This window comes from Somniosus microcephalus, chromosome 30 (genome assembly GCF_052327205.1).
Source record: "Somniosus microcephalus isolate GS21.2 chromosome 30, FLI_Smic_1.0, whole genome shotgun sequence".
Classification (NCBI taxonomy): Eukaryota; Metazoa; Chordata; class Chondrichthyes; order Squaliformes; family Somniosidae; genus Somniosus; species Somniosus microcephalus.
In genome coordinates, this window is record NC_141016.1 from 39,336,334 (window position 1) to 39,359,348 (window position 23,015).

The 23,015-nt window shown below is 45.0% G+C and overlaps 1 protein-coding gene across 1 annotated transcript; it reads left to right on the forward strand.

The window, feature by feature from the left end:
- Positions 1-1,037: 1,037 nt before the first annotated feature.
- snrnp27 (small nuclear ribonucleoprotein 27 (U4/U6.U5)) lies at positions 1,038-17,275 on the forward strand. The gene is made up of 5 exons (XM_085970836.1): positions 1,038-1,177; positions 1,365-1,444; positions 3,231-3,310; positions 12,497-12,561; positions 14,575-17,275. Exons 1-5 carry the CDS (start codon positions 1,038-1,040, stop codon positions 14,627-14,629), a joined length of 420 nt encoding a protein of 139 aa, XP_085826962.1. The 3' UTR covers positions 14,630-17,275.
- Positions 17,276-23,015: the final 5,740 nt, after the last annotated feature.

Genomic DNA, 23,015 nt, shown 5'->3' on the forward strand with positions numbered 1-23,015 from the left:
CTGGGGGAGGAGAGAAACTGTAACCTTAGCGGCACACTATGTTACAGCTTGCCATAAACAGAGGGACAACCAGTAAACCTAAGAAAAGAGTATATACAAATTATACAAATGTATATTTATACACTCAGGGATATATCTGTTTATACAATGTATGAATAGATCTGCGTTTATGTGTTCAACCATGAATGTTTTTCGATGCTTTGGCAACATAAGATGTACCTTGTCCTGCCAATACAGCGATTTGAATTGAATTGAATTAATGCTCCTGTGAAGTGCCATGGGACGTTTTGCTATGCCAATGATGTCGCCGTACATAGCATTGCAGCAAGTCTCCCCTTTCCATGAAAACATCATCATTGACTTCATTGTTCATGTTCAAAAGGTTATTATTGGTGATGGAGAGTTTGACTGTGTTTGACTCCATCCATTGTTGCAGTTCTGGGATGGTTATTAAATATTTGGTATATTTCAAGAAGTTGCTGTGGTCTCTGAGGCGGCCACTGTGTGTAGTGGTTGCTGTATTCATGTCACTGATGGCTCTGTCTTTTCAGATGATGCTACAAACAAACATAATTGACATTTGTTAAAGATCCAGCTTAATAATTAGCATGAAATTAGCACTGGGTGTGTGGCTGCTGCACAGAGAACAATACCTGTAACAGTGAAGTGTGTCTGTCTGTCTGTCTGTCTGTCCGTCCGTTCCTCCCTCCCTGCGTTTGTGTGTGTGGTTTGAGAATACAGTGTAATGTCAGCATGTGCTCATGACCCTGTAAAGGCATTTTCAAAAAGTCATAACCCCCCCACAAGCAAAAGTGTGTCCACCCACTGTGCCAGTGAGTTACCAATCACCTCTTGCCATTTGGGGGACCAGGGGCTTCTGTCGGCATATATTGGAGCTCAGCCTGCGTTCTCTCAGGTTTGTAATCACTTTGTAATCGGTTGTGAAGGTGTCCTCAGAGTCACGGAATTACACCCAATACCTATTCTGTTGACTCTGGGACTGTGAAATCTATGGATGTAAAAAGATTTCTATCTGCATGTATACAGAGCGCCATCGATCAAGATCAACATCCAGAGAGAGGGAACGAGCCAGGCGGCGTGAGCACTCCAGGTCCCGAGAGCGCAACCGAGAACGTAGGCGGAGTCGCTCAAGATCACCTCACAGAAGACGGTCAAGGTCTGTTAAACTCAACAGGATGTAGTAACCAGTTTCAAATGTTGCGTTTTTCTACTTAACTGATATTTTCCTGGACGTATATTGATCCATGTTTCTCAGTGCTTTTCACATTAGAAAAGATTATGGAGATCAGGCATGCAGGAAAATTGCTGAATAATATTTTGTTCTGCTCGTTGATGTGCTGCAGGTCTCCACGACGACACAGGTCGAATTCAACATCTCCTTCAAGGCAGAAAGATCAGGAGTCGAAAGAACATGAGATTTCAGGTACTTGAGCTAGTTCTTCTGTTGGTCAAGTAAGCCACAGGTCTGCACTCCCTGCCAACCCCTTGCATTGATGGGCTGGACCCAGCTTCAACCTTGGCATTGCCTGGCATTTATGGCAGTGGGTTTCCTTTTCCCATGCAGCGGTGAAACGGCGTGGGGTTCCTCTCGCCAGCAAGTCCCAGAGTACTGGAGCTGGGCAGGTGGCGACGTCTGGCCTGCGGAGGGAAATGGAGGAATGCATTTATAAACAGGAGAACTTTGCGGAGGGAAGGAGCAGGAGCTGCAGGAATCTTTGGACTGATAATAACTAGAATGACTTGAGCTAGCAGACCACACTTTGGCTTGTGTTCAGAAAGGGTCATTTTCTTTTCAGTTGGCTGAGCTGTAAAAGTGCTGAATTGTGTGTGTAACCTCTTTTTGTGGGTGGGGAGGTGAACTTTACAACCCGTAGCAACATTTTGTTGGTAAGGCTTTGATAAAAGTGACTCAGAGGTCAAGTCTCTGAGCTCTACAGAGCAGGAAGGTCCAGTCCCGGCCTGTGCTAATGTAGCTGAGCTTCGTTGGGGCAGCGGCAGAGGGAGCTAGAATTGGTCTCGGGTTTTTGGGTTAAAGAAAAAAATCGTCCAGGGTCCCTGCTGATTTTCATATAGTGAACGCAGCTGGAAGCGCACGTCTTTGAACGCGGGACGAGAACGGGATTGGGTTTGGTTCAGCTGTGGATTGGGTTTGGTTCAGCCGTGGATTGGGTTTGGTTCAGTGGATTGGGTTTGGTTCAGCCGTGGATTGGGTTTGGTTCAGTGGATTGGGTTTGGTTCAGCCGTGGATTGGGTTTGGTTCAGTGGATTGGGTTTGGTTCAGCTGTGGATTGGGTTTGGTTCAGTGGATTGGGTTTGGTTCAGTGGATTGGGTTTGGTTCAGTGGATTGGGTTTGGTTCAGTGGATTGGGTTTGGTTCAGTGGATTGGGTTTGGTTCAGTGGATTGGGTTTGGTTCAGTGGATTTGGGTTTGGTTCAGTGGATTTGGGTTTGGTTCAGTGGATTGGGTTTGGTTCAGTGGATTGGGTTTGGTTCAGTGGATTTGGGTTTGGTTCAGTGGATTTGGGTTTGGTTCAGTGGATTGGGTTTGGTTCAGTGGATTGGGTTTGGTTCAGTGGATTTGGGTTTGGTTCAGTGGATTGGGTTTGGTTCAGTGGATTGGGTTTGGTTCAGTGGATTGGGTTTGGTTCAGTGGATTGGGTTTGGTTCAGTGGATTGGGTTTGGTTCAGTGGATTGGGTTTGGTTCAGTGGATTGGGTTTGGTTCAGTGGATTGGGTTTGGTTCAGCAGTTTGATCGCCCGCTGACGATGTTGAGGCTTGCAGTAATGGCCATCTTGGTGAGATACTAGAGGATGAGCAGGACCTATGGAACAGCACCCCAGTAAGGGAGTCGAGGCCTTCGGGAGCGGGGGAGGAAATAAAGATATCCTTATCCACAGAGCAACGAACGCAGTTACCAGGTCCCGGTGATATTGTTAGACACTTCAAATTTTAAACAGTGGATCAGTCTGATTGAAGATTAAAGAAGACTTTGATCTCTTTGAAGGTCCTCTCTCTGAGCTAGTAATCTGGAACGTGCTAAATCGCTGCGTTTGAGAGATCCTGGCTTGCATCTTAATTTCTCAGTAAAAACTGACACAGTATAAAGCTTTTTTAATGTTTAGTGTGGCAGGTTCTCGATCAGCAATACTTGTATTTGGAACACTCTGTAAATTGGAGCTTGCTTTGCTGAATTTCTTTTTACCTTTAGAGGCTGACATGGAGGGGAAAACCGAAGAGGAGATTGAATTGTTCAAGGTGATGGGATTTGGTGCTTTTGACACTTCAAAGGTGAGCGTGGGTAGTTAAGAGCGTCCATTCTGTTCTTGACAATTCTGTTGCATCGATTGAAAGGTTTATTTCAGAGAGGAAATGAGTTGGACCTGTCGGCTGCCATCTGGACTTTCAATCCCACTGAACATGTTAATACCACTAACAAGTGGGAGATGGCATTCTCTAACCCTAACTCTTTGCTTCAGATATAGTAATTCTACTTTGAATGGGGGGAGCACTAGGCGATGTGGAAGAGCAGAAGGATTTGGGGGTTCTGGATCACAAGATGTAGATGTAATATGTTTGGATTTTCAAAAGGCCTTCAATAAGGTACTGCACAGTAGACTCATGCCTAAGGCCAGAGCATGTGGAGTCAGGGGCCAAGTAGCAGAATGGATAGCAAGCTGGCTACAAAACAGAAAAGAGAGAGTAGGGGTGGAAAGAAGTTACTCAGACTGGTGGAAGGTGGGAAGTGGTGTTCACAGAATCACAGAAACCCCACAGTGCAGATAGAGGCCATTTCGGCCCATCGAGCCTGCACCGACACATATCCCACCCGATCCCCGTAACCCCTACACCAACACATATCCCACCCTATCCCCGTAACCCCACGTATTTAATCCCCCTAACACTAGGTCAATTTATCATAGCCAATCAACCTAACCTGCACATCTTTGGACTGTGGGAGGAAACCGGAGCACCCGGAGTAAACCCACGCAAACACGGGGAGAATGTGCAAACTCCACACAGACAGTCGCCCGAGGCCGGATTCGAACCCGGGTCCCTGGCGCTGTGAGGCAACAGTGCTAACCACAAGGATCAGTGCTGGGACCACTGTTGTTCACCATTTACATAAACCATTTGGACCCTGGAATCGGAAGTGCAATTTTAACATTTCCAGACAACACCAAATTGGGGGCTATAGTTAATACAGAGGAAGAATGCTACAAAATACAAGAAGACATTAATAAACTTGCAGGATGGGTGTGTAATTGGCAAATTAGTTTCAATCAATACAGATAAATGTGAGGTGATGCATTTTGGAAGGAAGAATAAGGAGGTCACATACTCCTTGGAAAATCAGTGTCTGAATGGGGTAGAGGAGCCGAGGGATCCGGGAGTACAGATACACAAATCACTGAAAGTAGCGACGCAGGTTAATAAGGCCATAAAAAGAGCAAACCAATCACTGGGGTTCATTTCCAGAGGGATAGAATTAAAAAGCAGAGAAGTTGTTAAAGTTGTATAGACCCTTGGTTAGACCACACTTGGAGTACTGTGCACAGTTCTGGTCTCCATGTTATAAAAGGGATCTAGAGGCACTGGAGAAGGCGCAAAAACATTCACCAGGATGCTACCAGAACTGAGAGGATGTACTTATCAGGAAAGGCTGAACAGACTGTGGCTCTTTTCTCTAGACCACAGGGAGTAGTTGAGGGGAATAGTATCAATACATTTAAGGGGAAGCTGGATAAACACACGAGGGAGAAAGGAATCGAGGGATATGTTGATGGGGTGAGATGAAGAGGAGTGGGAGGAGGCTCATGTGGAGCACAGTTGCTGGCATAGACCAGTTGGGCCGAATGGCATGTTTTTGTGCTGTACATTCTATGTAAGACATTCAAGCAGATACAGTGCGGACTTGTTAAACTAACTGCAAGGCCGTATGTTCTTAGCCACTAGAGGGTGGTGCTGACCACCACAGAACATCAAGCTGGCGTGGATGGCTTTGTGCTGAATAGTATATATAGTCAACAATCCAGTATGTGGCGCAAAGTAATCATCCCCTTGGGAAAGTAAGATGCATTCAGTTGCCAATCTTTTCCGTTCTCTTTCTTGTGCATCATTTCATTTTTTTGGTTTTCATGGATTTTAAAAAAGGTGATCGACCAGCTCCCTGTAATTCCATATTAAATGCACTTTGGATTAATTTGGCCTTTTAAAACGACAGCCATCTAGTGGATTAACTGTTAAATTAGTGCAACTGTGCAGGGGTACGGTAGCACAGTGGTTATGTTACTGGACTAGTAATCCAGAGGCCTGGACGAATGATCCGGAGACGTGAGTTCAGATCCCACCACAGCAACTGGGGAATTTAAATTCAGTTAATTAAATATATCTGGAATTTAAAATGAAACTACCAGATTGTCTTAAAAACCCGTCCTTACCTGGTCTGGCCTATCTGTGACTCCAGACTCACAGCAATGTGGCTGACTCTTAACTGCCTAGCAAGCCACTTAGTTGCAACAAGTACAAAAGGTTGCAGCGGTTCAAGAAGGAAGCCCACCACCACCTCCTCGAGGGCAATTCGGGATGGGCAATAACTGCCAGCGACGCCCACATCCCGTGAACAATTTTTTAAAAAATGAGTTTGAGCTGAATGCTGCTGAATGCAGGAAGGGACAATCAGCTGGAGTTTCCCTACATTACAACAGTGACTGCAATTCAAAAGGTGCTTATTGGTTGTAAACTGCTTTGGGCCTGAGGGTGTGAAAGCCGCTAGACAAACGCAAATTTGTTCTTTCGAGCTGCTGCTCCTGATTGCTGTTCACTTTGCTGCCAGAAGTGCGGATCTGTGGATACTGGGTGGGGACAGGATCGGGGTCCATTGTAATCCCAGCCAGCTCTCCTAAACCTGCCTGTCTCATGGCTGTGGCTCGCACGTGGCAAATGGTTATTTGCGCAAGGTACCAGAGAATGCCTGGCACCCGTGGATCTAGTTCCCAGCATGGAGTCAATGCCTTTGGGAAAAGAGGAGAGAATGGGGGGTAAAACCTGCTTCTATATACTCTTACAACAGGTGGATTTAGCATTATTGTTATTCCATGCATTTATACACGTGCGCACACACATATTTTCCTTTGATTCTTTCTAATTGTCTTTGCCATATTTTACACTTAATCCCCACTATCGCAACATTCCTTGTTCAGGAATAATGGATCAGGATTTAAGTTGATATCTAGTGTTTTTGAAAGTGATACCTAAATTGGCTCGACTCACTTCAAGGAATCCAGCCAAGGTTTAATCACATTCAGACATCAAGCGTAGCAATGGTTAAACCCATTTAACTTTCGGCTCACCCCAAAAATATCAGCCTGAATGGGATATGTAAAATTAAACTACAGGTAGACTATCCTTTATCCGAAAACCTCGGGACCAGCCGTGTTTCGGTTTTCGGAAAACTTCGGATTTCGGAAGGTATTTTATAAGACTGGGAAATTTGTCGGGCGGGGGGTCGTCGGCGGGGGTCAGGGTCGTGCGCCACTCTGGTCATGTCGTGCGCACGACTTACGCTGAACGAAAAAACCTTCGGTTTTTAGAGGGTTTCGGTTTTCGGAAGTTCGGATAAAAGGTAGTCTACCTGTACTTTATTACACGACTATGTTCAACCTTACTTGGAGTAGTGTGCCACACTCTAGGGAGGATTTTGAGGCAGCAGAGAGGGGTCAGCATTGAGCCACTGCGATACTGTCTGGTATCATGAAAAACTGAAAAATTGAGGCTGCTTTGATTAGGAGGAGATTGCAGGGTGATTTGTTAGTGGTATTTAAAATTATGAAGGTCTGGGACAGAGTAGATAGAAACAGGCTATTTCCAGTGATTGAGGGGTCGAGAGCAATGAGACATTGTTATCAGATTAAATGGAAGAGATTTCGGACAACGAACAGCAGAAACATTTTCAGAGGTTTCTAAGGCGGTGAAACACACGAGTTAGTTATTAAAGCAGAGACCATGTCGACATTGAACAATCGGTTAGATCAGAGCTTGAACCAAAGGGAATAAAGGGATATGGGAGAACATAAGAACATAAGAAGCAGGAGTAGGCCATACGGCCCCTCGGGCCTGCTCCACCATTCAATAGGATCATGGCTGATCCGAATCTAGACTCACGTCCACTTCCCTGCCCTCTCCCCGTAACCCCTAATTCCCTTATCTGCTAGGAAACTGTCTATCTCCATTTTAAATTTATTTAATGTTGCAGCTTCCACAGCTCTCTGGGGCAGCAAATTCCATAGATTTACTACCCTCTGAGTGAAGCAGTTTCTCCTCATCTCAGTTTTGAAAGGGCAGCCCCTTATTCTTAGATTATGCCCCCTAGTTCTAGTCTCACCCATCAGTGGAAACATCCTCCCCGCACCCACCCGATCAAGCCCCCTCACAATCTTATATGTTTCGACAAGATCGCCTCTCATTCTTCTGAACTGCAATGAGTAGAGTCCCAACCTACTCAGCCTTTCCTCATACGTCAACCCCCTCATCTCCGGAATCAACCGAGTGAACCTTCTCTGAACCGCCTCGAGAGCAAGTATATCTTTTCTTAAATATGGAAACCAAAACTGCACGCAGTATTCCAGGTGTGGCCTCACCAATACCCTGTATAACTGCAGCAAGACTTCCCTGTTTTTATACTCCATCCCCCTTGCAATAAAAGCCAAGATTCCATTGGCCTTCCTGATCACCTGCATACTAACTTTTTGTGTTTCATGCACCAGGACCCCCAGATCCCTTTGTACTGTAGCACTTTGCAGTTTCTCTCCATTTAGATAATAACTTGCTCTATGATTTTTTTCTGCCAAAGTGCATAACCTCACACTTTCCAACATTATATTGCATCTGCCAAATCTCTGCCCACTCACTTAGCCTGTCTATGTCCTTTTGCAGGTTTTTTATGTCATCCTCACTCATTGCTTTCCCTCCCATCTTTGTATCGTCGGCAAACTTGGATATGTTGCACTCGGTCCCTTCCTCCAAATCGTTAATATAGATTGTAAAGAGTTGGGGTCCCAGCACTGACCCCTGCGGAACACCACTAGTTACTGATTGCCAGCCCGAGAATGAACCATTTATCCCAACTCTTTTTTCTCTTAGATAGCCAATCTTCCACCCATGCCAGTAAATTACCCCCAATCCCGTGATTTCTTATCTTGATCAGTAATCTTTTGTGTGGAACCTTGTCAAATGCATTTTGGAAGTCCAAATACACTACATCCACTGGTTCCCCTTTATCCACCCTGTATGTTACATCCTCAAAGAATTCAAGCAAATTTGTCAAACATGACTTCCCCTTCATAAAACCATGCTGACTCTGTCCTATTAAATTATGTTTATGCAAATGCTCTGTTACTGTTTCCTTAATAATGGACTCCAACATTTTGCCAACCACAGATGTTAGGCTAACTGGTCTATAGTTTCCAGCTTTTTGTCTACTTCCCTTCTTAAATAAGGGTGTTACATTAGCAGTTTTCCAATCTGCCGGGACCGTTCCTGAGTCCAGGGAGTTCTGGAAAATAATTACCAATGCATCCACAATCCCTACCGCCACTTCTCTCAAGACCCTAGGATGTAGGCCATCAGGTCCGGGGGATTTATCCGCCTTAAGTCCCATTATTTTAACTCTGGTATGTCCGGCACTTTTGATGTTACGGCACCAGCTCGGTCCTGTCAGTGCCGGATATCAGAAAGTTTCCTGTAGTGCCTTTATTAATTGACTATTAAGATTTGAGTTGAGAATCATTTTCTATAATGAAATTCCCCCACGTGTGTTCTCCCCCTGCAGGCAGCCTGTGCTCCCTCACCCAAGTGGCCATCCTTGAGTCATAGATCATAGATTTATACAGCACAGAAAGAGGCCCTTCGGCCCATCGTGTCCGCTCCGGCCATCAAGCCCTGTCTATTCTAATCCCATTTTCCAGCACTTGGTCCGTAGCCTTGTATGCTATGGCGTTTCAAGTGCTCATCTAAATGCTTCTTAAATGTTGAGGGTTCCTGCCTCTACCACCCTTTCAGGCAGTGAGTTCCAGATTCCAACCACCCTCTGGGTGAAAAAGTTTTTCCTCAAATCCCCTCGAAACCTCCTGCCCCTTACCTTGAAACTATGCCCCCTGGTTATTGACCCCTCTACTAAGGGGAAAAGTTCATATCTATCTACCCTATCTATGCCCCTCATAATTCTGTACACCTCAATCAGGTCCCCCCTCAGCCTTCTCTGCTCTAAGGAAAACAACCCCAGCCTGTCCAATCTCTCTTCATAGCTGAAGTGCTCCAGCCCAGGTAACATCCTGGTGAATCTCCTCTACACCCTCTCCAACGCAATCACATCCTTCCTATAGTGTGGCGACCAGAACTGCACGCAGTATTCCAGCTGTGGCCTAACTAGCGTTTTGCGCAGCTCCATCATAACCTCCCTGCTCTTATATACTATGCCTCGGCTAATGAAGGCAAGTATGCCATATGCCTTTTTAACCACCTTATCTACCTGTCCTGTCTTCAGGGATCTATGTACATGCACACCAAGGTTCCTCTGATCATCTGTCCTTCCTAGGATCCTACCATTCATTGTGTATTCCCTTGCCTTGTTAGTCCTCCCAAAATGCATCACCTCACACTTTTCAGGGTTAAATTCCATTTGCCGCTGTTCTGCACATCTGATGAACCCGTCTATATCGTCCTGTAGCCTGAGGCTTCCCTCCTCGCTATTTACCACTCCACTAATTTTCGTGTCATCTGCGAGCTTACTGATCATACCTCCTACATTCATATCTAAATCATTAATGTACACTACAAACAGCAAAGGACCCAGCACCGATCCCTGCGGTACACTACTGGACACAGGCTTCCAGTTACAAAAACAACCTTCAACCATTACCCTCTGCCTCCTGCCACTAAGCCAATTTTGGATCCAATGTACCAAATTACCATGGATCCCATGGGCTCTTACCTTCTTGATCAGTCTCCCATGCGGGACTTTGTCAAAAGCCTTACTGAAGTCCATGTAGACTACATCAACTGCACTACCTTCATCCACACACCTAGTCACCCCCTCGAAAAATTCAAACAAATTGGTTAGACATGATCTCCCCCTGACAAAGCCATGCTGACTATCCTTGATTAATCCTTGCCTCTCCAAGTGGAGACTAATTCTATCCCTCAGAATTTTTTCCAATAATTTCCCTACCACTGATGTTAGACTCACTGGCCTGTAATTCCCTGGTTTATCACTACAACCCTTCTTGATTAATGGCACTACGTTAGCTGTCCTCCAGTCCTCTGGCACCTCCCCTGTGGCCAGAGAGGTTCTGAAAATTTGTGTCGGAGCCCCTGCAATCTCCTACCTTGCCTCACACAGCAGCCTGGGATACATCTCGTCTGGGCCTGGGGATTTATCCACTTTTAAGCCCGCTAAAACCGCTAGTACCTCCTCCCTCTCAATACTAATTTGTTCAAGTATATCACAATCCCCCTGCCTGATTTCTATGCCTATATCGTCCTTCTCCATAGTGAACACAGATGCAAAATATTCATTTAAAACCTTACCTATATCTTCCAGCTCTACACACAGATTGCCACTTTGGTCCCTAATGGGCCCTACTCTTTCCCTGGTTATCCTCTTGCTCTCAATATACTTATAAAACACCTTGGGATTTTCCTTTATTTTGTCCACCAGTGTTTTTTCATGCCCCCTCTTCGATCTCCTAATTTCTTTAAGTACCCCCCTGCACTTTCTATACTCCTCTAGGGCTTCCACTGTTTTTAGTCCTTTGCATCTGCCAAAAGCCTCCCTTTTTTTCCCTAATCCACTCTTGTATATCCCTTGACAGCCAGGGTTCCCTGGGCTTGTTGGTCCCACCCTTGACCTGTACGGGAACATGTTGGCATTGTACTCTCTCTATTTCCTTTCTGAAAGACTCCCACTGCTCTGATGTGGATTTTCCTACAAGTAGCTTATCCCAGTCCACTTTGGCCAGATCCTGCCTTATATTAAAATCGACCTTTTTCCTAATTTAGAACCTTTATTTCCAGTCCATCTTTGTCCTTTTCCATGACTACCTTAAATCTCACCGAATTATGGTCACTGTCACCAAAATGCTCTCCTACTGACACATCTACCACTTGCCCAGCTACATTCCCTAGAATTAAGTCCAGTACCGCCCCCTCTCTTGTAGGACTTTCTACATGTTGGCTCAAAAAACTCTCCTGGATGCACTTTTAAGAATTCCGCACCCCCTAAGCCTTTCACACTCTGACTATCCCCAGTTAATATTGGGGAAGTTGAAATCCCCCACTATAATTACCCTATTATTTCTACATTTCTCTGAGATTTGCCTACATATCTGTTCCTCTATCTCCCCCTGACTGGGGGCCTATAGTACACTCCCAGCAAAGTGCTTGCCCCATTTTTGTTTTTAAGTTCTACCCATATGGTCTCATTAGAGGAACCTGCTAAGATATCATCCCCCTTACTGCATTAATTGACTCCTTCGATAGCAAAATACTGCAGATGCTGGAAATCCGAAATAACAACAGAAAATGCTGGAAAAACTCAGCAGGCCAGGCAATATCCGTGGAGAGAAATTAGAGTCGACGTTTCGGGTCAAAACCCTTTTATCAAAACTGTAATTGACTCCTTGATTAATCTTGCGACACTCCCTCTTTTACACCCCCCTCTGTCTCGCCTGGAGATTCTATACCCCGGAATATTGAGCTGCCAGTCCTGCCCCTCCCTCAACCATGTCTCTGTGATAGCAACAATATCATGCTCCCACATGGTCATCAACACCTTCAATTCATCTACCTTACTCGCAAGACTCCTTGCATTAAAATAAATGCCATCCAGCCTTGCCATACTCCCTTGTGCCGTTACATATTTGCTCTGCCTTCCAGGCTGACTTGTTTTTTCCTCTATATTTGGCTGTGCATCACCCCCTACTATAGCTCCACTCCGTATCCCAACCCCCTGCCAAGTTAGTTTAAACCCCCCCCCCCACAGTACTAGCAAACCTCCCCGCAAGGATGTTGGTCCCGTTCCGGTTCAGGTGCAATCCGTCCAACTTGTACAGGCCCCACCTTCCCCAGAAACAGACCCAGTGATCCAGGAAACTAAAGCCCTCCCTCCTGCACCAACTCTAGGTGTGAACCTAGGCAATGAGTTTAGGCGTAATCCCAATCTCTGCACATACTCAACTTCCAGCAGGGTAGCATTAAAGCCTGCAAACCCTTGTTGGTTTTTTCCTTTCCTACCCCGAGACTGGCTGTGGTGCTCCAGTGGGCCAGGCTGAGATTGGCTATCTGAGCACAGACTGAAGTGAACTTGAGACGGCCTGTTGTGTGTGCCCCAGCGTGACACTGGGAGGTGCCTTCTACCCACTGTCGCCAGGGAGTTTGAAAATGCTGATTCTAACGTGTGTGTTGACCTGTGATTTGCAGGGAAGGAAAATGGACGGTTCTGTAAATGCTTACGCTGTTAATGTACAACAGAAGAGGAAGTATCGGTGAGTAGTCTGAGCGATTTGCACCGTTTTGATGGGGCTTATTACTAATATTGGTACCAAGATACTATAGAAAAGTTGTAATTAAGCCAATTTTGAAGAAGGGTTCGACCCGAAACGTCAACTCAAATTTCTCTCCACGGATGTTGCCTGACCTGCTGAGTTTTTCCAGCATTTTCTGTTATTTTGGATTTCCAACATCTGCAGTATTTTGCTATCGTCCAATTAGTTTTAATGTGGTCTCAATGCATCTCTAATGCAGTATTGCTGATTGATCACCTTAACTTGATCCCACCACTGCCACCCTAGTGCGATGAACACTCTGAATACTCCCTCAGTACAATTTGACAAGATAAACTCTGACACAAAAAGAAAATACTGCAGATGCTGGAAATCTGAAATAAAAACAGAGAATGCTGGAGATACTCAGCAGGCCAGGCAGCATCTGTGAAGAGCGAAACAGAGTCAATGTTTCAGGTCGATGACCTTTCGTCAGAACTGGAAAAAAGCAGGAAATGGAACAGATTTTTAAGCAAGTTTAGGGGCTGGGAAATGGGGGAGGGGAATAAAGAACAAAAGGGAAGGCCTGTGATAGGATAGAAGGCAGGAGAGGTTAAAGAGACATTAAGAGACATTCAAGACGAGACGAGATGGTAATGGGACAGGTTAAGAAACAAAGGATGGCGCTAGACTTTGACAAGATAAACTCTGAACTGTGTTGCTGACTGCACATTGTATAAAGATTTCACATAGCACTGTCATTTAATGAAACTCCAGTCAAGATATTGGAACGACTGGAATGTATTATTTCTTGGCAGTTCGTTACTACTTGATGTTACAGTCCTCCATGCTGGGAGTAGGCATCAGCGCACAGTGACCTGGCGGCATGAGGCACCTCAGCTGCTGGGGACCACTGTGCAGCCCACAAGTGATAAACACAACCCAGTAAAACCGGCCATTGCACAAATTACAAACATGATGTGAATAGAAAAGTGACTTCACAGTTCTGGGGTCATTTCAGGGATCTGTCGGCCACTCGCCAGGGTTTCCATTTTCCCCTGGACCCCTCTACTCGGTTGCCACCTTGCAGTCACGATTGAGCATTGATTATCTGCACAATGCTGACGAGAGTGGCCTACCTCTGTCAGTAAACCATGCTCATCCAGAGCTTTCTCATCAGCTGGTACTATTCGACTGCTGATGTAGCGTCAGTGTTGCAAAACGCCCTTCCAGGCATGAGGCAACCTTAACACAGAAAATTAGTAATTGTTGCTGTAAATACCATTGTGAAAAGGATACTGTATATTTAAACCTGCATATAATAAACTCAAAATAACACAAGAACATAAGAAATAGGAGCAGGAGTAGGCCATTCGGCCCCTCGAGCCTGTTCCGCCATTCAATGAGATCATGGCTGATCTACCTCATCTCCACTTTCCTGCACTATCCCCATATCCCTTGATTCCCTTAATATTCAAAAATCTATTGATCTCTGTCTTGAATATACTCAACGACTGAGCCTCCATAGCCCTCTGGGGTATAGAATTCCAAAGATTCACCACCCTCTGAGTGAAGAAATTTCTCCTCATCTCAGTCCTAAATGGCCGACCCCTGGTTCTAGACTCCCCAGACAGGGGAAACATCCTCCCTGCATCTACCCTGTCAAGCCCTGTAAGAATTTTGTATGTTTCAATGAGATCACCTCTCATTCTTCTAAACTCTAGAGAATATTGGCCTAATCTACTCAATCTCTCCTCATAGGACAGCCCCCCATTCCAGGAACCAGTTTGGTGAACCTTCGTAGCACTCCCTCTATGGCAAGTATATCCTTCCTTGGGCAAGGAGACCAAACCTGTCCACAATACTCCAGGTGTGGTCTCACCAGGGCCCTATATAATTAGATAATACAATAACACAAATTGACATCCTTGGTCATTTAAATTAGAATCGTTTCTGTTAGAATTGTCTGACAATAGTCGACCTTAATAATAACTTTTATTTTTCTTTCCCACACAGGCAGTACATGAACAGAAAGGGTGGATTTAACAGACCTCTGGATTTCATCGCATAACTCCTTTTTGGCCTGGAGTGGCACGATGACGGCGTGAAGTTCTTAACACCGAGGCTGGGAAAACACCAGTTATTCCTCATCTTCTGCCATCATTCCCGGGCAGTGTCTGCACAGTTTTTTTTGCACACCAGTGTAAAGCACTGGTTGTAGGCATGGTCTTCGGGCCTGACCATTAAGGTTTGACTGTATTTGTTACATTTATTCTGTATATTGTTTTCAAATTAGTGCATGAATCATTAGGAATAAAAATACCAGATGACGCACATACTCTGCGTGTCCATCAACATCTACAAAAAGCAAAGATAAGTGAAGTTTTTGTGTCTGCACCTCCAGCATTAACCGGTCCTTTCTCTAGAGCTGTATTTATATTTCAGATTTCCAGCTTGTGCGGTTTTGTCTTTTTATTGCAGTCGTGGTTGGTAAGTCTTCAGCTTAAAATAAATCCCGTGCAGCATATTTGTACACTTTTATTGGGCAATGTCCAAGTTTGCTTCAACAAATGTAATTGTGTACTTTTGATGCACCAACTCCTGTGGGTTTAAAGATGCTTCTACATTATATTAACAGCTACTTCTGCATTCACGTTCCAAGTCTGAGTTATCAGGTGGAAGTCTCTTCTTGGATCACTGACGTGCATGCTAGAATTTGAGTTTAATACATAATGCCTTTGCTGCACATCCAGATGCTAGTCTTTTTCTTGACACTGTAGCTGAAACTTGTCTGACCCGACAGTAACCCACTTTATATGCAGTTCACGCCACAATTTACATTTCAAAAATCCCTCTCTGAAATGTTGTGGAATTACCTGCATCAAGCAGTGCAACTCAAAACTAGTACTCTGCAATTTTCCTGAACTAAATCAAGCTCAGTGTTTGCATCAAGGTGTATTGTGTACCAACTTCAGTGTAATGCAAGGACTGGTGGAGTGTGTACCATTAGCTTCTCTCTCATTTGAACTGACTGTTAACTTTTGGGGTTAGTGTAAATGTGTTTGAAATAATTGCAGTGGGGAATAAACAGACCTCATGCATTGCAAAGCAACCGAAGGAAGATAATGGTAACCAACATAAATAATCCTCTGAAACTGTCACCCTCCAGCCAGCCCCTTCTTGCACTCATTTTAATAATTGAATGATTCTGCTTGTAGGTGCCATTAGTGGGTTCCTCACTCAACTGTGTCCTTTTCCACCCCTTTCCTTTCCTGAATTACCTCTGCAGGACTGCCAAGTAAGTATGTGGAGAGGCGGAGGTGGGGGAGGGACGGGTGTGGTAAGAGAGAAATCAGCCCAAGTCAGAGTGTTAGTCAAGACTGGGATTTGAACTGTCCTCTGAATCGCAGCTCCGCTGCTTAAGCATTTCATGCGTAGCTACCAGACCTCGTAAACTTAATTACAAACTTAAAAACGACACTTTTGTGTTACACTGTGTGCTGGAAAAATACTCCGCCGTCCAAGAGTGGACAGTGATCTTTGCTGTTTTCTCGTGCCGTGTCATATTTAATGTTAATCTTTCAGGCCGTCTCCTGCCTAACCAGGAATATTAAAAACTCAGTGTAAACTAATCGATGGTCCGCTCCCTTGCTTTCTCCTCAAACAGCGATAGTGGAATCTCCAGTTTCTTCTGTTTTCTACAAATTATTAACTACCAGTCAGCTGGCACAGAACACCATGACCGATTGCCAATATGTCAGTGTAATAATGTCTATAAATGGGGCAGTTGTTATTAGTTTGCAGTTGTCACTATTTAAAAATATTGCTTCTTCAGATTTCCCTTTGGGCTTGTTTTATTTATGCAATTTCTCCTCTCCCCTTCTCATCTGCTTTTACTTATTTTAAGAACTTTAAAGCTAAACTTGTTGGGAGTGATAGCAGAACTGGGCCAGTCTGCAGGCAGCTGTTGCATCAGGGTGACATTCCAGAGTTTTCAAAAGGTTCATCAGTGAGAATCAAAACTTCTTAACTTCATGTTAGGAGTTTATCTGGTGAAATGCTTTCAACTGTGAAGCGCTCCTTCCCTGACCTCAGGATGTGAACTTGCACCTCAAAGAACATTCCGTTCCGATTGAAGAGAAGTTGTAGCCTATTTTAAAAACATATGTTCCAGTAGCTCGCTGCCAAGTGAATGTCTGGCTTTGCCCGCACCAACGTGTAGCACGATATCCATTCCTAGATATCCACTTGAGTATTAACCTCTTGCTGCCTTTCCACAAGTGTCCTGTGTCTTGTGCAAAACATCAGTCGCAAGCAGAAAGGGAGTAAACTGAAGTAGAATTTTCTAACTGGGCAGCAGGTTAAGCTTTTAAATATGGTCAAAACTTCATTTTTGGGTTTAACTTTGATTGGGCCAACTTCCATTGTATGTGAGCAAAGATGAGCATTTTTGTTATGACTTGCAATGCAACCTCTTAATTGTTTGTGATCTTTGCTCCTCCTTTCCGGAGGAGCAATTCTGAAACCTCTGAGGTTCGTGTGTATCGCAGTGTTTGTCCCAAAGTCCTTACTGGACTACAAGATTTCTGTCAAAGTAAACTTTTTAAACTTGTGTTGTATTGCTGGGCTCCTGTTGGCTTGTATTTCGTTATGAGGTGGGGGGTGGTGTTGTTGTATCATTTTTTGTTCGAAATAAAAGCGCTTCTGTTACTGTGAATGCTTGTTGTTGAAATCTGAAAAGAAATTTGAAGCGATACTGGCAGCAGTTGATGTTTTCTTGGGACCTCTGCAGATAAGTGCACATTAGTTCACATGCAGTACCATGGAAACAAGTTACTGGAATAATCCACAACCCATTGTGTTTTCGATAGCTCTATAATTCGTAGGAAATAACTTGGATCTGTACCGAAGTTGGTATAAGATATCAGCATGAGGCCCACACACAACACAAAATGATATTAAACAGCTTTCCTGGTTATGGTCACAACAAAAGCATCAACTCAAATTGCTGATGTTTGTTCCAGGATCTGTCTGAATAACATTTGCTTTCACGTCCCTAGTGGCTACAGGCACTGCCAAGTTCAGTAAGATCAGGCCGTCCCAGGTTCCATTCTGTGTTGAATTGCCTGATCTGCATGTGCCTTAGCGCCTTAGTCCTGGGAAGGGAAGATTCGGCAGGATCCTTGCTCCTAATCACTCTGCTGGAAAGCCCTCCTGTGGACATCGGGTGGGGGGATAAGATCAGGCTAGGATGTGAAGTCTTCCAGCCTGCTGCTGCTGCCTCTCTCGGTTCACCCTTGAAGAACGGGCACGTGGATGAGGGAAAAGAGGGCTGTCGACAACCAAAGGAATGCAATGCCTGCCAGCATTAAACATGGTGGAGCACTGAAGGGAAAAATCATTTCGTTAGGTGTTTTTGGCATGTTTTTGAGTGTTGAGGGTCTTTTAAAAAAGGCGCCTTCTATTTATGAAATGGTTCCAATTTGCCAGTAAGAGAATTTTGTTTTAAGTACATATGAAATGTAATCTTATCGGACCCTATTATTTTGATGTGACCTTGTTTTGTGTCTTATATCAATAGGTACAAGTTGTGCAAAGGAGTGAAAGGGTAGAGTTGCTCTGGCATGACTGAGACAGCAAACCTTAAAATGAGAGTTTATTGGGAAGTCACAAGTATTTCTCACGCAAAAGAATTGAATAATTGTGTGCTTGATGGAAAAGGTTGGACTAAACAAAATTGTTGTGTGCGAGTTATATGGATGGGTCTAAAACGAGGGGAATCAATTCTGTTTTGACAGGTAGTTTTGTAAGAAAACAGGCCATTCATTCGGTCCATGTCGCTCAGTGTTTGGGTCCATAGGTCCAGATCATGTCCATTTCTCGACTAATATGACGTCTCTTGCGTAAATGTTTCCACAGAAGGCGCATGAACTGTGCTTCACAGAAATCACACAGAAACCCCACAGTGCAGATAGAGGCCATTTCGGCCCATCGAGCCTGCACCGACACATATACCACCCGATCCCCATAACCCCTACACCAACACATATCCCACCCTATCCCCGTAACCCCACGTATTTAATCCCCCTAACACTAAGGGTCAATTTATCATAGCCAATCAACCTAACCTGCACATCTTTGGACTGTGGGAGGAAACCGGAGCACCCGGAGTAAACCCACGCAAACACGGGGAGAATGTGCAAACTCCACACAGACAGTCGCCCGAGGCCGGATTCGAACCCGGGTCCCTGGCGCTGTGAGGCAACAGTGCTAACCACTATGCCACCGTGCTGTTGTTCCAGAGTTGCACAGGATTACACAGGATATACGGCACAGAAATAGGCCATTCGGCCCAACCAGTCCGTGCCGGCGTTTATGCTCCACTCGAGCCTCCTCCCGTCTTTCCTCATCTAACTCTATCAGCAGAACCCTCTATTCCCTTCTCCCTCATTTGCTTGTCCAGCCTCCCCTTAAATGCATCGATACTATTCGCTTCAACCACTCCGTGGTAGCGAGTTCCACATTCTCACCACTCTCTGGGTAAAGAAGTTTCTTCTGAATTCCCTATTGGATTTCTTGGTGACAATCTTATATTGATGGCCTCCAGTTATGCTCTTCCCCACAAGAACTATTGAGTATAGTAAAAGTACAAAATGCCAGATATACACAGGGAATTGATCAGTATCAGAGAGTTTAACATCTTGGGTGAAGCCGTAGACCAGTCGAAGGGTTCTACCCAGAATGTTAACTCATCTCCCGTTTGCCGACAGTGACCTGCTCTCTCTACTGCCCGCACTTTCTGTCCTATTCCAGCTGTCCAGCATTTGCACTTTCCTTCTATCCTTTAAGGTGAAGTTGTCCTAACTTGCAAGGTTCATTTGCTTTTAATGTTCTGAGCTAGCACAAGTATTTCTCTGCATTCTGTCTCCTGATGCTGTGCATAATTTTTTAAAAGCCCAGCTCAGGGGCCTCCCTTGATGTAACAAATTGTAAAACTGTCCTCTGATTTTATTCCAGGGGGGTCACAGCACAGTTCTTTGGTCTCTGCACTGAAGTTGAAATAGCTCCAAACAATAATTGACACAGCTTGCCATTTGCACTCAGGCTTTCAGTTATACTGCCACTTTTCCATTGGTGCACTGTGGTTTACCATGTGCATCAATGCAAAAAGTCGCAATTGAGCTCGTATTAAGCCAACATCAGACACTGAAGCAAGTGGAGTGATATTACCTTTAAGGTGTTGTCTCACCTCACTTTTCGTTCACACTGGCTGCAGTATATCCAGAGTACCTGGCATATCCATGCGCTGGCATGAATGTGGTGGTACAAATACCACCTAAACCACAATGATGGTGCTGGAAGGAAGTCCCTTGGGGTTACAATTCTCTAAATTGTCTGCAGCATATTGTTGTGGCAGAGCAGAGAGCTTCTCTAGCTGTTCTGTGCTATAAGAAAGACTTCCATTTATGCAGCGCTTTTCACAACCACCGGACGTCTCGAAGCACTTTACAGCCAATGAAGTGTAGTCACTGTCGTAATGTACCAGACCTAAATGTGTTCAGGTGACGCTGTACCAAATTGTAGGGGGTTTTGGCGTGCGCCCAGTCAGCTTCACCTCTTGGACTGTCTTTGAGCGGTTCGAATCGCTCCCACACCCCTGGGTTCTAGACACAGGCGGCGATACAGAAAATCGAGTAGACAAGTGGTTTGGTGCAAGAAAACCAGAATTTTATTAAAAGAATAAAACAATCATGAAAATTACTGGTATGAATACAGGCATAAACAATTACACTCATATGGGAATGGGGAACACACGGCTCATCGAGGGAAAACAACTACATTAACAATCCCCTTATCCTTCCCACCCCCTAACAATCCCCTTATCCTTCCCACCCCCTAATACCTAACCAGATTAAGCTATGACGGGCCAGGAATTCATGCTCACCAATCCGAAACCTGTTGCTTTAACTGGGTTGGTTTTGAGGTCCACTCTTTCTGTCCTTTGGGGTATCCCGTCGCCATGTGGTCTCAGGGCGCGGCGCTGAAGTTGTTTATGCGAAGCGCCCTCCCTTTCCTGAGCTGTCGTCTAGTCGCGATGGGTCGTCGTCGTCTTCTTCCTCGGGCGGTCGTTGACGGTATTGCTGCGGTTGGGGGTCGGTTGGCGGTCTTTATCGTCTAAATGATTTTTCTACCCATCCTTCGAACGCTAGCTTATTCTTCAACCTGGGCTATGACTCTGGGGTTTACTGTCCATGCATGTAAACGCCAGCTTATAATTAGGCGTTTGTCCCCAATGCGTCTTTCCTCTGCCTTTACCGTATTCTTCATCTGGTCTCGTCTGCCCGTTTGTGGCCTGTGTGTCCTGTGCGCTTTCGAATCGGGTCCGTTCTCCTTCCGCGTTTGGCCCCGGTGTAATGGGCGTCCTTGGTGTTGAGCGGTGTGGGGAGCGAGAAGGTAGCCCGCCACGGGGCCAGGGCACGAGAACGAGAGGCAACAGCAAGAGCTAAGGCAAGAGACCGATCACCACTGATGGGCCTACAATTATACCCGGTTCTTCATTCCTTATCTGCGTGCCAAATCAGGTCAGTCCTTTGTCTAACTTTTGGCGAGCTAGTTTAAAATGATTACAGCCATTTATTTTAACGACTTCTGGAGTGGTTGTCTCCGTGTTTAATGGCCTCGATGTCCTGGTTGTTTGTCATTTATAAAACTTAATTGTCCCCATCCTGACTCGATGGCTACTGTGAGCTGTTACCGATTAAATATGCAGAAACCTAATGGCCTCGATTTAGGCCCATTCTAACTTGATCTGTTTCAAGGCGAATGAATGCATATTCTGTGTTTGCTTTAGCTGTCTGGCTCCACAAAGTCTCTTCACAGATTCCTGCATTTTAAGTTTCATCTCCGGGCCTGCCTGTCTGCAGGGCCTTGCTTTTAAAACCCTGTCGGTTTTGGTCACGAGGTTACAGAAGCCATTTTGGGTATCCTGTTTTTAATAACTTGTCCAAACAGGGTCCCTTGATCCATAATTTTGGGGAATGCGGGAATTTTGAGAACCCTACAAAATCTATACAAAATGATCTGTCCCCCAACACTGACGAGCCTCAAATGAATCCCTTTCAAAGTTCAAGTGGTTTATAAATGCAGGAATTCCTGCCCTAACTCCACCATCAACACAGCTACCACAGTGGTTCAAGCGGTCCACCAGCACCTTCTCGGTAACCTGAGATAGGCAATAAATGTGGCATTGAGAGCTTTGCCTGCAGCCCGAGAACACATTAAAAAAAAATATTTGTGTCAACACGGCTTTTTTGTTATCCATTTATTTCCACCTTCAATTGTTTAAACTATGAGTGCTTAACATTGGAACCTGAAGCAACTCAATAGCCTCTTCCCAAAGCTTGTCCAACCCTGTAAGATCACTTCCACTTAGAATCATCGAATCTTACAGCACAGAAGGAGGCCATTTGGCCTGTCCTGCCTGTGCCGGCTCTTTGAAGGAGCTGTCCAATTTAGTCGCACACCCAGCTTTTTCCCCAGAGCCCTGCAAATTAGTTCTCTTCAATACATGTTCAATTGCTTTTTGAAAGTTCCTATGAACCTTTCAGGTAGTGAGTTCCAGATCATCATAACCCTCTGTGGAAAAAAATTCCTCCTCATTTCCCCTCTAGTTCTTTAGCCAATTGTTTTAAATCTGTGACCTGGTTACTGACCCTCTTGCCAGAGGAAACAGTTTCTCCTTACATGCTCTTATCAAAACCCCTCATTATTGTGAATACCTCTATTCGGTCTCCCCTTAACCTTCTCTGCTCTAAGGAGAACAACCCCAGCTTCTCCAGTCTCTCCACATCACTCAAGTCCCTCATCTCTGGGGCCATCCTGGTAAACCTCCTCTGCGCCCTCTCCAAGGCTTCCTTCCTAAAGTGTGGTTCCTGGAATTGTACACAGTACTCCAGCTGAGGCCTAACCAGAGATTTGTAAAGGTTTAGCATGACTTCCTTGTGTTTGTATTCAGTGCCCCTATTTACAAAGCCAAGTCTCCCATACACTTTCTGAACTGCCTTCTCAACTTGCCTGGCCACCTTGAAGGATTTGTGAATATTCACCCTCAGGTCCCTCTGTTCTTGCTCCCCCCCTCAGACTGGTACCATTTAGATTATACTGCCTCTCCATGGTGTTCCTCCCAAAGTGCAATCCTTCACACTTCTCCACATTAAATTGCATCTGCCCATTTCACCAGTCTGTGCCTATCCTCCTGAAGTCTGCTATCGATGCTCACTATTTACTACTTTTCCAAGTTTTGTATCATCTGCAAATTTCAAAATTGTATTCCCTATACCCAAGTCCAGGTCATTTATATATAACAAAAAAAAGCAATGGTCCTAATCCTGACCCCTGGGGGACCCCACTGCATACTCCTTTCCGGTCAGAAAAACATCCGTGCACCACTACTCTCT